Raw genomic sequence first — 14133 nt, 5'->3', positions numbered from 1 at the left:
GCTTCATATGCGCTGTGCTTTCGACGTTTCGTACGCGTTGAAGCGACAGACGCACGGAGGTCAATTGGCTCGCGGCTGCTGCCGCGATTCCTAACTCCAGAGTTTTCACAGTCAGTTTCCGCGGTCATCGAGCGATGTGTGTTTATGTTTATCTGTGTGCGCGTCACACCGTGCTGGTTAATTAAGTTAGACACTGACGGGCTAGTTGGTTTGAATCCATGATAGAATGGGTAAGCGCGACCTAACGAGGACGTAGAGAGAAGCACACACACAAAGACAGCGCTGTCTTTGTGTGTCTGTTTCTTTTAATGCCCTCTTTGAGTCACGCTTGCATATTCTATCATTGTTAATTTAGCTGGTACGCGAATGTTTGCAAGTTTATAAGGCCGATAAAACTACTATTCTTACTTCGTACAGCTATCTACTAATTTGCTATCGCAATCGGTGTTTCGGCTTTCCGGCAGAACTGCGAATCTTTGGTGTTGTCCTAGTTCTTTATGCGCATTTGAACGGGATAAGGTATATCTCAGATAATCAGCTACATTTATTTGTTTGTAATCCTGCACCTGTCACGTGTGCTGCCATTAAGCCTTCTGGTATATACGCCGGAACATGCAAGTTACCGGCTACGAGTTACCAACGCAGGCAAGGTTGTAAAAAGCAGGTTTTCAGTCGCCCTCCTTCATTTTTAGATTTAACCGTTCACTACTTTTAATTCTCGCTTTCTTGTTGTCTTTCTTCCGGCTTGTAATCATCTTCTAGGCGTTAACTTCTCGGCGCAAACTCCATTTCAGACATTTTTTCTCTGCCCCCGCCCCCATCGCAATAATCTCCCATCGTTACTTGTTTAATTCAGTTCCGCCGGGGCCCCTAATTTCGTCGCGACATTCATACGGGTCGGGAAGAAGAAAGGGAGGTCCCGGGCCAGCTTCCCATTTAGCGCTGAAGTCATTCGTCATGTCGACTCCGCAACCAAGTGTGCAGGCCTTTTATTTTTCTTTCCCCCTTGGTATTCGCAGTTTATCTCACGCGAATTTCGAACGCGGAGGTTCGTAATTTTAATCCCCCCTTTCCGTCCCTCGAACTGTGTGTTGTTAATTGAAGTCTGTTTAACTTTCTCGGTTTTCTTTTTTCTTATTACTTTTCCTCCGAACTCTGCCGGTAATTGCAATGTCGACTCGCAGGGGACACGTGCCTTTTCACTTCGTCTTTTGCAACAGATTTAGCACCGTTTTGCTCGCGTGCTATGGCGTCACTAGAGGGCCGTATCTTCCGTTTCTGCCCATCATTTTGTCGCTTTTTTACTTACCTGGGGATGACGTGGAGTAACTCCTTTTTGAAAGCAGAATTCTCTGCGAAAAAAAAAAAAGAAAGAAGCAGGAAGCAGCAGCAGAGGCACTGTGCCGCGCAAGCGTTCACCGTTACACTTTCGCACGGATGACGGCACTTCTCCGTTTGCTCTCTGTTCCAAAACTTGGAGCGCGATGATTATGCCGAGACAGTCGACAGTCGCTCAGGCGAGGCTCGGAATTATTGCTTTCTACGTATGGCTAGTCGTCGAGAAGCGACTTTGCGTTTGTTTCTTTTTTAGACCAAATGAAACGATCTGCATTCTGCACGGAGTACTGGAAGAGCTCTTCTGTCGGCTTGTATTCTGTCTGAATATGCGAGGGCAGTGACGCGCTCTCGTCGACGTGTAGTTTCTTGCGAAGTCACCTGGCCGGGAATCTGGCGCCTATGCGCGTTTCCCGACGGGCGCAGTGCCGCCTTGTGAACGCCAGGACGTGGGCGGGCGAAGGTTCGCCTCCAACATGGCTTGGCCTGAAACGTGGTCATGGCTGGACAGATAAATTTTGTTCAAAATAGGATCTTTATGAAAAGTTCGTACTCGTCGGCACTACGTCTATCGATAAAGTTTAGTCTTGTAAATGCATTATAGCGAGGGAGGAAAACAAAACGAGAAGAGCCGGATTCCCGCCGACCGTTCGTGTTTTTCTTTTTTTTTTTCAACTTGAGTGGTCCGCTGGTACATCTTGTGTTTAATACAGTCCCATAATTTAGCAAACGTCCCCATGATCGAACGGCAAATGTTTCATTTCGTAATAGTAAAAGCACAGGAAAAGTACAAACAATCGCGTGCTGTTTTTGTACCGAGAATGTAGCATTCCGATAGACGCAATGGTGCTAGCCATCTACGCCTTCCGGGTGTCCTGGATCTCTGAGAAAGATGGCAAGATGGCACTTCTAAGCCACCACATGCCGGCATCCCCATGTGCGCCGCAGCGCCAAGTTTCCTCCTAGGTAATATTGCGAGAAACGCTATGGCTGTCAGGCTGTGACCCCAACGAGCTCGGGTGGCCCTCCTCATATGATCAAGTTGCTGGCAAGTTTATCTTTCCGTGTCATACCACATATGAGGTCACAGCATCCTCGAGTTCTTCCGGGTGATCATCTGCGTATGCTTCAAGTAGCTTAGCTTTTGTGCTAGAGCCGCGTACTTAAATGCCGACGCTATAGGCCTTCGAGGCCATTTAACCCTTCAAGTTGACGTCACAACATGGCCGGTCCCCAGGCGTTTATCCCGCTATATTAGCGGGGGGCAGCGTAAGCAGTACGCGGACGCAACTAGAGAACACGAACAGCCTCACGGCGCTCTCGATATCCTGTGTCCGCGTCACGTCACCAGTACTGCAGTACGACATAGCTATGGGCTCGTGCATCTAGTCCGCCAGGCACGACGTCCGAGCGTAAATTACGTCGCGTGTCGCTCAGCAGAAAACGCGGGCAGGCGCGCGCGCGGTTTCTCGGTTCGGTTTCTCTCTCTCTCTCGCCCCGCATACGCGTTTCACTGTTGCACGGCGCCGCTCGCTTGCAAGGAAGCGCACTTTGCATGTCGTTCGACGAGGCGGCAGCGCGGACGCCGCGGCGCTAAGCGCTCGGCCCGACCACTTCTTCGGGCATCGATCTCCACCTGCGGCCGCTCGTTCACCCGGCGCGAGTCACTGCAGCCCGTTTCTCATTTGCAATTCCCTTCGAGTGCGGCGACCCGCGCCGCACTTTACTCGTCGCGCGTGCCCTCTCTTATTTCTTTTTTTTTTTTTTAATTTGTGCGCTCGCAACCCGCGGTTCTTCGCGCCTGCGTGCCTCGCTCACGACTCGGTCGAGCTTGCAAATCTGGCAGAGTCCCGGGCGAAGTTCGGCTCCCGACTTCTCGCAGCCCGGGGCTACCATTACGGGCGCCCGAGGAGGGCCCCGAACTCGCGCGGCTGCATTGGGGCCGCTTCGTCGACAAATTGATCGGAACCTAATTTCCTGCTTGCCGCCCCGTCGACAGGTGCCGGCCGCCGTGTTCTCGAATGCTCTGCGTCGTTCGATCGCTCTTTTTACCCAGCGTCTGCGACACGAACAGGTTGTCGCTCTACTCGAGATACGTCTGGTGTTACGCAAGGATGTCCCACCTCGGCGGATGGAGCTCCAATTGCCGTGAGAATGCGCTCTGGGAATTTTCGCGCGGTACGCGTGACACCGTGGTCGGAGTGCGCAAGATTGGCAAGAATGCTTTATTCACACATTTTCACAGGCGTACACAGTTTCGTTGTCAAACGTGGAAGCCAATTTTCGAAAGGAAAAAGAAAACACAAAAACAAGATGCGTGAGAATCACGTCACGTGGTTATGTAAAGTTTCTTTATTCGTTTACATGTGTCCTGTGTACTTTGTGTACAAAGCATAGAAAGCAATGACAGCATAACCGAACGACTATAAATATTAGTGGCGACAAGGGCTGCGCTTTGCGTCATCACGATTTCTTTTCTTTTTCGTTTGAGAGACCGTCTTCCAGGGTTACGTCGCTATTCAGAAGATGCGGGCCTTGCGTTGTCCCGCACGTGTTGCACGGGCACGGATCGACACGACCGCCCTTGCGCGAAGAGGAGACCGCCCGGCCTCGTAAGGACAGAAACCGATCACCTCGGATAGTGAGCGTCAGATAGGCGAAAAACTGCCGACTCGTGACGCGAGGTTACGACGGAAGAGCGGAGTCGGGCATTCGGCCCCTCGCTCGTTCGTGGCTGCATGCAGGCCGAGCACGGCACACGACCGCGCTCGGTGCATTTCGCAGGCTGGTGAGCGCAGGCGGCGCTCTGATGACCGACGCAACGCTCGCTCGGCCCGTGCACGCAGCTTGGTGTCTGCACGGCCGGCGAGCAGTGCTTCGTTGCCCTGTGCTGGACTAGTCCGTTCTCTAGAACTTACGTTCCACGTTTGCCGCGCAAACAACAGGGGCAAAAGTACGCTCCTCCTGTAATGTTTAACTGTTGTGGCCATTATTTTTTCCGTGAATATGTGACTCGAAATGTATAGTTCAGCCAGCCTGACTAGAGGACTCGGTCAATTTTGTCGGGTTGTCGAAAACGCCTCTGCTGAATGTCTCGGTGATCGTTTGTGGCACTTTCCCTTGCTCCACGAACGAAAAAAAAAATGTCGGGAAAAGAATATACAGATTCAACGCGCTCTTTGAAATTTGGGAGGCGAGTCTTTAGCGAATTATTTAACCGGACACTACGCAACTGTTCAATCTTCTGCAACGCGTCTTGCGTCATAACGATCGCGTGCCTGCCCGCCTAGCGCGCGATCTACGCGACCGCGAATGCCGTTGTCTGTGGCATGCGCTCACTTTTCATCGCCCGTCCTCCGGGACCAGCCCACTTCACTATCGCACCATCTGCAGGACCTTGCTCGGCAAGAAGGAGCAGAGCACCGCGACAAAGACGGGCGGAGTGGTGGTTCGCGTCGCTCTAATTGAAGGCGTTGCGGCGATGGTGGCTTGGGCACCGTTTGTTGCTTCACTGCCTGATTCCGCAGAGAACACGAGGCGGCCGCCTGCACAGCGGCATTGTACAGACGAGGGCGCCACACGTGAGCCGATTCGTTGTGCGAGCGCTTTCCTGTGAGCGAGCTACTCTGCGAGACAGCGCAGCACTGACGGTCACCGCATGCCCGCAGGGCTGCTGAGCGTAAGCAAAGCAAGCAATGAGGCACTCGTGGAGGCCACTACGCCCGTTGCAGAAATGTGTGCGCGAAGGAGGGCTGTCTCTCCGCCGAACAGGGAGGGTGTTTGTCCCTTTGGACTTCGGCAAATGGAAATTCGGAAAGGGTGAAGGCTGACGGAGGCGTTCGAAGAGAGAGAGAGAGACAAATTTCAAAGTATAAAAAGCAAAGATATCATCAGGATGAGCTCTAGCCTTGAACTCTAGCCCTCTGTGTCGGGGAGGGTGGCAAGGTGAAAAATGAGTGAGAGAGTGCTTCAATAGAGTCGCTAAAATTGCTATTTTAGAAGAGAGGCCGATTCGTTGAGTAGTGAGTTCTTAGTATATGGACGGTTTGATCTGCCAGCAAGTGACCATTGTTCGTTCGAAGGCGGAGTTGATGTTACCGTTTGGCTGATGGGCTACATAGAGGGGCTAGATAAGGCGCGGCTCCGACACCGGTTCTTCACTACCGCTCATAAAAAAGAAACGCAGCAGTTGGCGCATTCATGTAACTAAGGAGACGCGAAATGAAGCTAATAGCGACACATATCAGACTTATGGCATCAGTGGAAGAATAAGCGGCTGTGATAAGCGCACTTCTCACACATTATGGATATCAGTGGGGCAAGATATTGCAGGAATAATGAGACGCTAAATAACGTTAGGTTGGGGCAGGAGGGAATAAATGGAGTGCCCGAAATAACCTTCGAATCACAGAGCAAAAAAAAAAAAAAAAGAAAAGAAAAAATTGAGAGGGTGGGGAATCTCGTGAGTGATTTAATAATGCGACCAGAAGGGTTGCGGATCAGTCGGAGGGCGAAGTGAAGCCGGGGAGGGCGGCATGTAGGGGGTGAGGCATAAATAAACCGCTCGAATGAATGGACGCACGAGGAACAAGGCGGCCCAACAAAGCCGGCGGCGCGCATTTGCACCTTCCGAGGCCGTCCGGGAGCGGGAGGCCTCGCCGAGGTGCTTCGCAAATCAGATCTCGGGTGGCCCCTGCATCGGCAGTCGGCGGTGTGCGCCTGGAAAGCCGTTCGCCCAGGGGGAGCCGGCTGGCCAGACGTGCCGGCGCCTTCGGGGCAGACTGACGCCCTCCCGGGAGTGCTCCGCCCTTCTTGCCCAGTGTTTGCAGGGACGCGCCGTGGGCTGCACATGCGTGCAGCGGTGCGCCAGCCTGCCGGTGCTTTCGCGGGTCGAGAGCTGCACCAAGTGCGAGAGAGAAACGAAGAGGGAACGGTAGGGAGGTTAACCAAGGTCGTGCCCGACTAGCTACCCTGCACTTGGGGAGGGCAAAAGGGAAGTAAGGAGAGAAAAGAAAAATAGTAGTCATTCATTCGCAGTCAGTCGCAGAGGAACCTCCACTGTCACGAGCGTTCATACAATCCAGTGTCCTTCAAGAAACACAGAATAGCTTTTGTGGCCTTTTGCATGCGACAACGCATGGGCCACGGTACAAGGATCCTTTTTTCTGAGGCCGCTCTATTGTATAGCAGGTTGAGTTTCGCTTGTAGAGTACGTCGTCGAGACCAAGTGCGACATCGCGGTGGCGCGTACCACGTGACGTTGGCCTGCGGGAAGTGTGCTAGGTGCCAAGTACATCGACACCAGACTCGAGGAACACGAACTGTGTCTGTCGATCTCGGGCTCGTTTGGTGGGTCACCGCAGGAGTTGTGGCAGCGGACCGATTTTCATGAACAGCCGCATGTTATCGAGACACATCCTCTGCGAGAAAAGCGTTTTCTTCGTACAGTCAGAGCATTTTCTCGGTTTTTCCAGCAAACCGCCTTAGCGCCCTCTTGTAGGCGCCTTCACGCGCCAGCTGTATCCCGAATTCCAGTGCAAAGCTTTGCTCTATGTTATGTCGGAGACGTTCGCGCGACACAATTAGGAAGTTCCCGTTATTAAACAGCGAGTGGTCTTGTCCCCGGGAGTAGAATGTTTTGACACCATTTATTTAGCTCCTTGCGCCGAGAAGATCGCTTTCAGGCAATTTGTACTCGGCATAAGTACTGATAGGCTAAGATAACGTATGTTTATGCCGTCATACATATATTACATGCCAGAGTGAAACGTCTGACGATACAGTGACCTAAAAGAAGTGAATATCATGAAATCCACTAGATCGATGATATATCCCGCTTAATGCGGCCCTGCAAACGGTTCTTGGTTTGCCCCGGGGCGATTCTACGTTCCCCAACAATTATTGCATGGCGAAGCGCACGCGCACGACATATCCCGTGTGTGTGCGCCCTATACATGAAAGCACCCCTATACATCAGAAATGCGACGTTGAACGAAAAGCAAACGAAACAATGCCAGTATTCAGATAGCGCGCAGCCGCCTGAATACTGCTGCTCTTCGTTCGCAGCAGCGGACAGCAGTGTCCACGGCAGTGCACGAAACTGCCCCGGTGCCCGGCTGCACCGAGGCTCGTCCCAGTTGGGGGGAAGCGCTGCAAGGCGAGCTTTGCGGGCGCGAAGGCTTCCAAATTGTTTCTCTGCACGTCGTGCCGGGGCGGCTCTCCCTTAACAAGTGTTGTCGCTCGCAGGTGCAAGGTTGGCGGTGGGTTTGCAAACAAACTTCTGGGAACGTCGTCTCGGGGAGCTCTGTGTTTTGTGTTGATTGTCACGTGCTTTTTTATCTGTTGTGTTAGTTCGTTGTTTAAACGAAGTGCACTTTATCTGGGGTCGTATTCACGAAGCTTGGGCTTTGAAGCGCGCTTTTGCCATTGGCCCGTCGGCTTCGCTAACTTCGATAGCTGCAGCATCGCGGCTGGCAGAAATTTTTTCTTACGAACGATTCTAGCGTAAGACGTTTTCTTTTCCCGATGCAGCCCCTCGTTTTCGTACAACAACAACAACAACAACAACAGCAGCAACAATAATAATAATAATAATAATAATAATAATAATAATAATAATAATAATAATAATAATAATAATCTTGTCCCTATAGTCAGCTCTATTTTCGATTCTAAACAGGATATGCACCCCTAACTGCAACTTCTCTTGAGGTTTGATGCGTGCCCTGCGGCCATGATGTTGCACAGGTGAACGCCTGAAGCGCTGCACGTTCTCTCGATCCGGTTTTACCGAGAAGCGCAGTGCAATATTTCGATACTCACGCTCACTCATGGAAGAAGAAAATAAACTAGCTTCGAGAGAGCAGTACGTCACGGAGCCAGCCTGGACAATTGAGCACTCCGTGAAGCCATTCCCGTCGCTTTTTTCCATGGCAGTGTCGGCCCAGCAGGTGACCTCTGAGACTGAATGTATTGACCGGCAATGTTTGGGTCCCGGTAGTTTCTAATGCATGCGCGCTTGTTCGTTTGTCCCGCTACAGTCAGCGTGGCAACACTAAAGCCTACCGCGCGCTTGGGCTGGCTGCGATAGATCGGCGCAGTGCCCTCTGCCAATGCCCGCATGCACGCAGCGCAGAGCGAGTCTCACCGACGTGCCTCTCCCCCCCCCCCCCCTCCCCCACTTTGTGCAGTCCACGGTGGAGATCAGCAGCAACCTGCTGGAGGACTACCAGCGCGACTCGTGGCTCGAGCTGCCACCACGCGAGCGCCGCCACGTGGCCGGTGCGCTGCTCCGTGCGCTGGACAACTCGACCTGGCTGCTGGCGGACACCAAGAACGCCGCGTTCCGCTTCTCCAGGGCGCACGGCAACGTCCGTAAGTGGCACCTGCTTTTTGCGACGCTCGAGGTGCGGTTCTCTCTGCGGGAAATGTAGCTTTAACTTGCGCATTCGGCGTAAATAAAAACAGGCACCAGCGGAAGATAATTCATTTTGTCTATAACCTTTGTTGCGTCCGCAAATTGTCTTTGTCATGCGCCCCTTGTGACTCCGAAAAATGCGTGAGCCATACGGCAACAGAATTGACTTTGTCATGTGCAGCCTATTTGGAATTACTTCCAACCGCCTGAGAACTTCGCGAGATGTCAGTAATGACTGTCAAAACAACAAAAGAAGATAACTGCTACATGGTCGCAAGTAGAACGAGAAGGACAGCGCAGACGCCGAATCTCAACTGAAAGCTCGCACACTGGCGGAAGCGACCGAAGACAAAAAAAAAAAAAAACGCTGTATGTTCCGTTTTTCGGTTCCACGTCTTCCCTGGTTTTCCGCCACTGCGCAGCCTTTCAGTCTATGGTCGCCGTCTGTGTTCCACTCGTCTGCTTGTTTTGCATGCCTGCATTTTCATACACGAATGCATACGACGTTGCTCAGATTTCTCTCTCTTTGCGCTTTTAGCCCTCTCCAAGCTTGGTGGCACCGGACCTCGCACCGTAAGAATTGTGCTTGTCAACCGTGAACGACGGACGTAGCCGAAACGGTGCGTGAATATGCGCAAATAATGTGTTCCCTGCCTGCGTTGTCAGCACCCGCTGTCCACGGAACAGGCGGGGAGCGGTGCCGGAAAGGAGAGCGTCCGCTCACCTCGCCTGCAGCGAAGTGCCGACGAACCCGCGTTTGCCGGTGGGCTTTGCTTCGCCCCAGTCCTGAGCTGCCCTGCGGGAAAGATCGCCGGCGGCTTGCTTCCCGTTCCCGTGACGCCATTTGGCTTTGCGGGTGGCCGGGGAGGGAGCACGCGCGGCGAAGTTTGCCTGTCGCGAGCAGCAGTGCGGTGGACAGGTTGAACATTCGTTTGGGCTGCGAGGAGCGCCGCGCCGACGATAGAGCGGTTCAGTCCGCTGGGAACGAACGGCTCGGGCACAGGACGCGGAACCGGAGCACGCGTTGCTGAAATGTTTGCCGGTCGGTTAAGGGAGAGAGATGTATAAAACTCGAAGAAGTAATGGAGGTAACCACTGCGTGCTTCGGTGCGATGGGCTAGTGCAAAACGAGAGAGGAAATTGATTCATTGTCCCCTCTAGCTTGCAGCTAGCATACTCGCAACTTTCACTCGTGTTTTTTGGGCTTATACACTTCGGCCTCTTCTTCGTTTTGCTACTCGATTGAGTTGCGTCGCAAAAAAGAGCCTGGGATGTGCTCGTAGGCACTGCGGCCATCGCAGCGAACGGAAAGCACGCAGTCCGGTGGGGAGCAACGATGCACGTTAATCGGAATAGAATTCGCAATCTCGCTCGAGCAAAAAAACATCGTAACACTCACACACGTTCCTGTATACCACTGACTTGGCGGTGTAAAAATCTTGCTTACGTTGCACAATGTCGCTAGCTCATCAATGCCTTTCGGCGGGTCGTTGTTCTTTCTGCAGTTGTTTCGCTGCCATTGGACCGCTCGCCATTCCACTGCTGGCTACTTTCGTCGCGACACAATGCGCCATTTCGAGGTTCGCAGATTACGCGCCGTATGTCTCGTCGCCGAGCGTTCATTTCGGCTGCCCGGCCTCTATCGCGATCCCTGATTACTGCACGCTTTTCTCGGGCGAGCTGTCTTGCGTCAGGGCCTGCACACGCGGGACGCCGTTGTGGAAACGCAGTCGGAGATTCTATTTTGCAGGTCGCGCTCTCGGGGCGACGCGCGGCATTGTTTGCCGCTGCCGCCGTTCCATTTTCACCACTGCTGTGGCGAAGGAAGCGTTGTTTCCCGTTTCTGCCCGTTTTTCCGTTCGGCGGAGCCCCCCTGGTTTATTTCATTGTTTTTTTTTTCTTTCTAGTTCTTGCTCTCACTCGATGGGTTTCAGACCATCGGAGATGAAAGGGCCCGGAATTGAACACGCGTCCGCCCTCCGAGTACAGTCCTCGCACATTTCTCTTCTAATTCTTTGTAGCGGCGCCATTTTTGCTGCGTTGATTTCGGCATGTTTGGCGGAGGTCTCGGAGAGGGAAAAATAGAAAGGCACGGTAGCATTAGACTTTTGTGCGGCGGGTTTATTTGTTCTTGCTGGGGTATCGCAAATTCCTTCTCGTGCGTCTGTTTCGTTTGTCTTCTCTGGTCTGCCGTGTCCACATCTCCTCTTCCCTCCGCGAAGTACTCGCCGTTGATGGTCAGCACTCTTCTGTCTTTCTTTTATTTATTTATTTTTCATCTCCCGCCGAACTTGGCGCTTTTCTGAGCGAGCAAACAGGAACACCGGGAAAACACTGCCGTATGGTATTTGCTCCAGGTTCTATTCTCAACTAGCAGTTTTGTCGCCTTTTGTTTTTTTACCTTTCGTTGCATTTCTTGTAAACGTACCCGTTCGAAAAACGTGCGCACCCCGAACGTTGATTGAGAAGGAAGTTTGCCCGTGTCGGTGCCCGTTCCCATCTGTGCACTGCTTTGCTTACCGGAGAGCCTATACTTCTTTCTTCACCTCCCTGGTCACTTTGGTTTAGATTGAAGCACTCACATTAATCTCTACTTGTCTTTCTATTTTTTTGTAATACTTAAAGTGACAAATTTTCACCGAATACATCAGTAATCAGTTGTGTAATCAGTAATCACTAAACAGCTGTGTCTTACCAGTACTCACGTACGCGGCAGAAACCTGGAGGCTTACGAAAAGGGGTCTACTTAAATTGAGGACGACGCAACGATCTATGGAAGGAAGAATGATGGGTGTAACGTTAAGGGATTAAAAAAGAGCAGATTGGGTGAGGGTGAGGGAACAAACGCGAGTTAATGACATCTTAGTTGAAATCAAGAAAATGAAATCGGGGGGGGGGGGGGCATGGGCAGGACATGTAATGAGGAGGGAAGATAACCGATGGTCATTAAGGGTTACGGACTAGATTCCAAGGAATGGAAAGGGGCGGCAGAAAGTTAGGTGGGCGGATGAGATTAAGAAGTTTGCAGGGATAACATGACCACAATTAGTACATGACCGGGGTAGTTGGAGAAGTATGGGTGAGGCCTTTGCCCTGCAGTGGGCGTATAACCAGGCTGATGATGATGATGACATCAGTAATCTGTCTTGTGTCACTTGTCCATTACTCAGCGTTATTCTTTTCTTTAGCCTGTAGTTCTACGTCTTTAGAGATTTGAAGCATGGTTTACATTCAGTGTCCCTCAGTATTCCTAACTGGGGGATTAAGCTGTAGCGTGTCGGGAGTGTCCTCATTATTTTTATTTTTGCGCTTTCTGGTTTACACAATTTCAGTGTACTTTTGCCAACATTACTTTTTAGGCGTAATTTGAGGAAGAAATACCTGTCATAATTACAGCCTCGCGACCGCCAATGCATGAGAAAGCTTAAGTACAACATAATGTTATTAAAGCGAAGCTTTCTATGTCTTACCGATTCGTCCGTCAGCGCCGAAAACGCAATGTAGGACAGCCAACGTACACATCTGCGTAGAACGCTGCTGTTTACATTCGCATTTGTACCGATAAGAACAACGGGAGCAGTGTCATGCTCTCGACCAATAGCAAAACGCCACGCTGCCCAGACGAACTGCATATATCTGCATCGCATTACTCAGAGATCCACGACGTCACAGCGACGTCGCCGCGGCGCCGTGGTTCGCGCTCGAAGCCCACTCCGCTGGAGTGGTTGGCAGTGGTTCATCTTGGACAAAGCGCTGCGAAATAAGGCGGCCGGTCAGACTGCAGACGACAGGACGGGTGGCAGACGAACGATTTCGCTGTGCGCGCCCGAAGCCAGCGACCCCTGCAGCCGTTCACCGCCTGTTCGTCGTACAGCATCGTCTGCGCGTGATGGCGCTCAGCGCCTTCACCCACTCCAACGAAATGTGTCGTTATTCACCTTCAACGGTCAAAAAAATACAATCTTAGACAAGCAATCAAAGCACATATGCATAGCATCGGGTCGCTCAGCATTTCTTGGGTTCGTTGCCTGGTCGTTGGCTTTGGACTTTGATTCAGTTTGCGTTGAGGCAAAGCTTCGCGTTCAACCGTCTTTCTTTAAGAAAGGGGTTTTGATTTTTTACGTAAGAAAGCGGAGGTTATACAGCCATTGGCAAGCAGTCGGTAATGTGTACCATATACTCGCGGCTAATCGCGGACAGAGTCGGCGCAACGTTCGCTTCAGCCAGCCTAGGTCCGATTCACTAAAGGACATCAACAATCGATTGTAGTTATTGCATTTATCGAGTTTATAATAAGACTGCTGAATCTGACTAACTCACACAACTTGCTCAAACATCGAGAATTCAAAGCGGGAAAGAAGTGTGCGCGTTACGAAACACATCCAGTTTCTCTTCGCTCTGTACGCCACCAATTCTTAAGCGTCGTCTTGTTTCAGTATTGTCCACATCAATTTCCACAGAAGCGTTGGTAAGATGAAAAGCTTCCTCGATTGCTGCGATGCATTATTCGCGCATATTAGTCGGTGTATTCAATCAATTTCTATGCGCCAGCAAGATGGAAGATAATAAAGATTCTTCAGAGAGGCAATAGGGGCACCACAACGAGCGTTGCAACGAAAAATGACATGCTTAACTGCAAGACACGTGAGAGACTGCGATGCGGAATCGACAGCACTCGCGGTTATCTCATTTCCTATTTGAGATGAAAAGTAGTAGGTCCTGCACAGGTCACGTCATGCGTAGGTCAGGTAACCAACCAGTGGTTTAGTGGAGGAATTGTATCAACGAGTAACAATCGAAGGACGTTGAGAATGTTTCAATGTAATGTTGATCCTGCTCCTTCCGCGATAGCCTCGCTTAAAGTTTCACTGCTTGCAGCCCATCGCTTAACCCCGGAGGAAGATCACACCGAAGCTTTGGTCGTGAAAAATGACTCATTTATTTTGTCTGACGTCAAAGATTCGTTATCAAACTGAAATATTCGTCTGGTTTCAGACACAATACCTTAACAAAAGTTGCTGTATTTGTTACTGCACATGATTCACGCATTTTTGTAACTGGTATTTATCCCAATATTTTTTTGTATTCCCGCCCAAGTGCCTCGTGCAGGAATGCCTGGCGATTGATGAAAAATGGTCGTTGGCTTCTATTGTGCGTCCTGATTTTGCGAGTATACTTTTTAAGCTCGCCTTGGCCCAACCGATTCACAGCCCCCATCCTTTTCTACAGAGCTTGAGCTATCGCTCATTACCTCTCTTCTCTGCCAGTAATTTATAATTAAGGCACGTCGACACTCTTGTTTCTCTCTCCCGCATTAATTTCTTTTATCCTGACTTTAAAAACTTCCGCAAGCAGTCGGAAGATACGGGCCTGAATTTCCG

The 14133-nt window shown here is 51.2% G+C and overlaps 1 protein-coding gene across 9 annotated transcripts in view; it reads left to right on the top strand.

Moving 5' to 3' along the window:
- LOC142560944 (latrophilin Cirl-like) overlaps positions 1-14133 on the top strand; it is a 521606-nt gene that overhangs the window by 469323 nt on the left and 38150 nt on the right. For all 9 annotated transcript variants that reach the window (XM_075673380.1, XM_075673375.1, XM_075673374.1 and 6 more), the window contains one exon: positions 8526-8709. In XM_075673380.1, the coding sequence (XP_075529495.1) occupies positions 8526-8709 (184 nt within the window). The remainder of the gene's footprint in view (positions 1-8525; positions 8710-14133) is intronic.

This window comes from Dermacentor variabilis, chromosome 10, assembly GCF_050947875.1.
Source record: "Dermacentor variabilis isolate Ectoservices chromosome 10, ASM5094787v1, whole genome shotgun sequence".
NCBI lineage: Eukaryota > Metazoa > Arthropoda > Arachnida > Ixodida > Ixodidae > Dermacentor > Dermacentor variabilis.
This window is presented reverse-complemented; position numbering and strand designations above follow the sequence as displayed.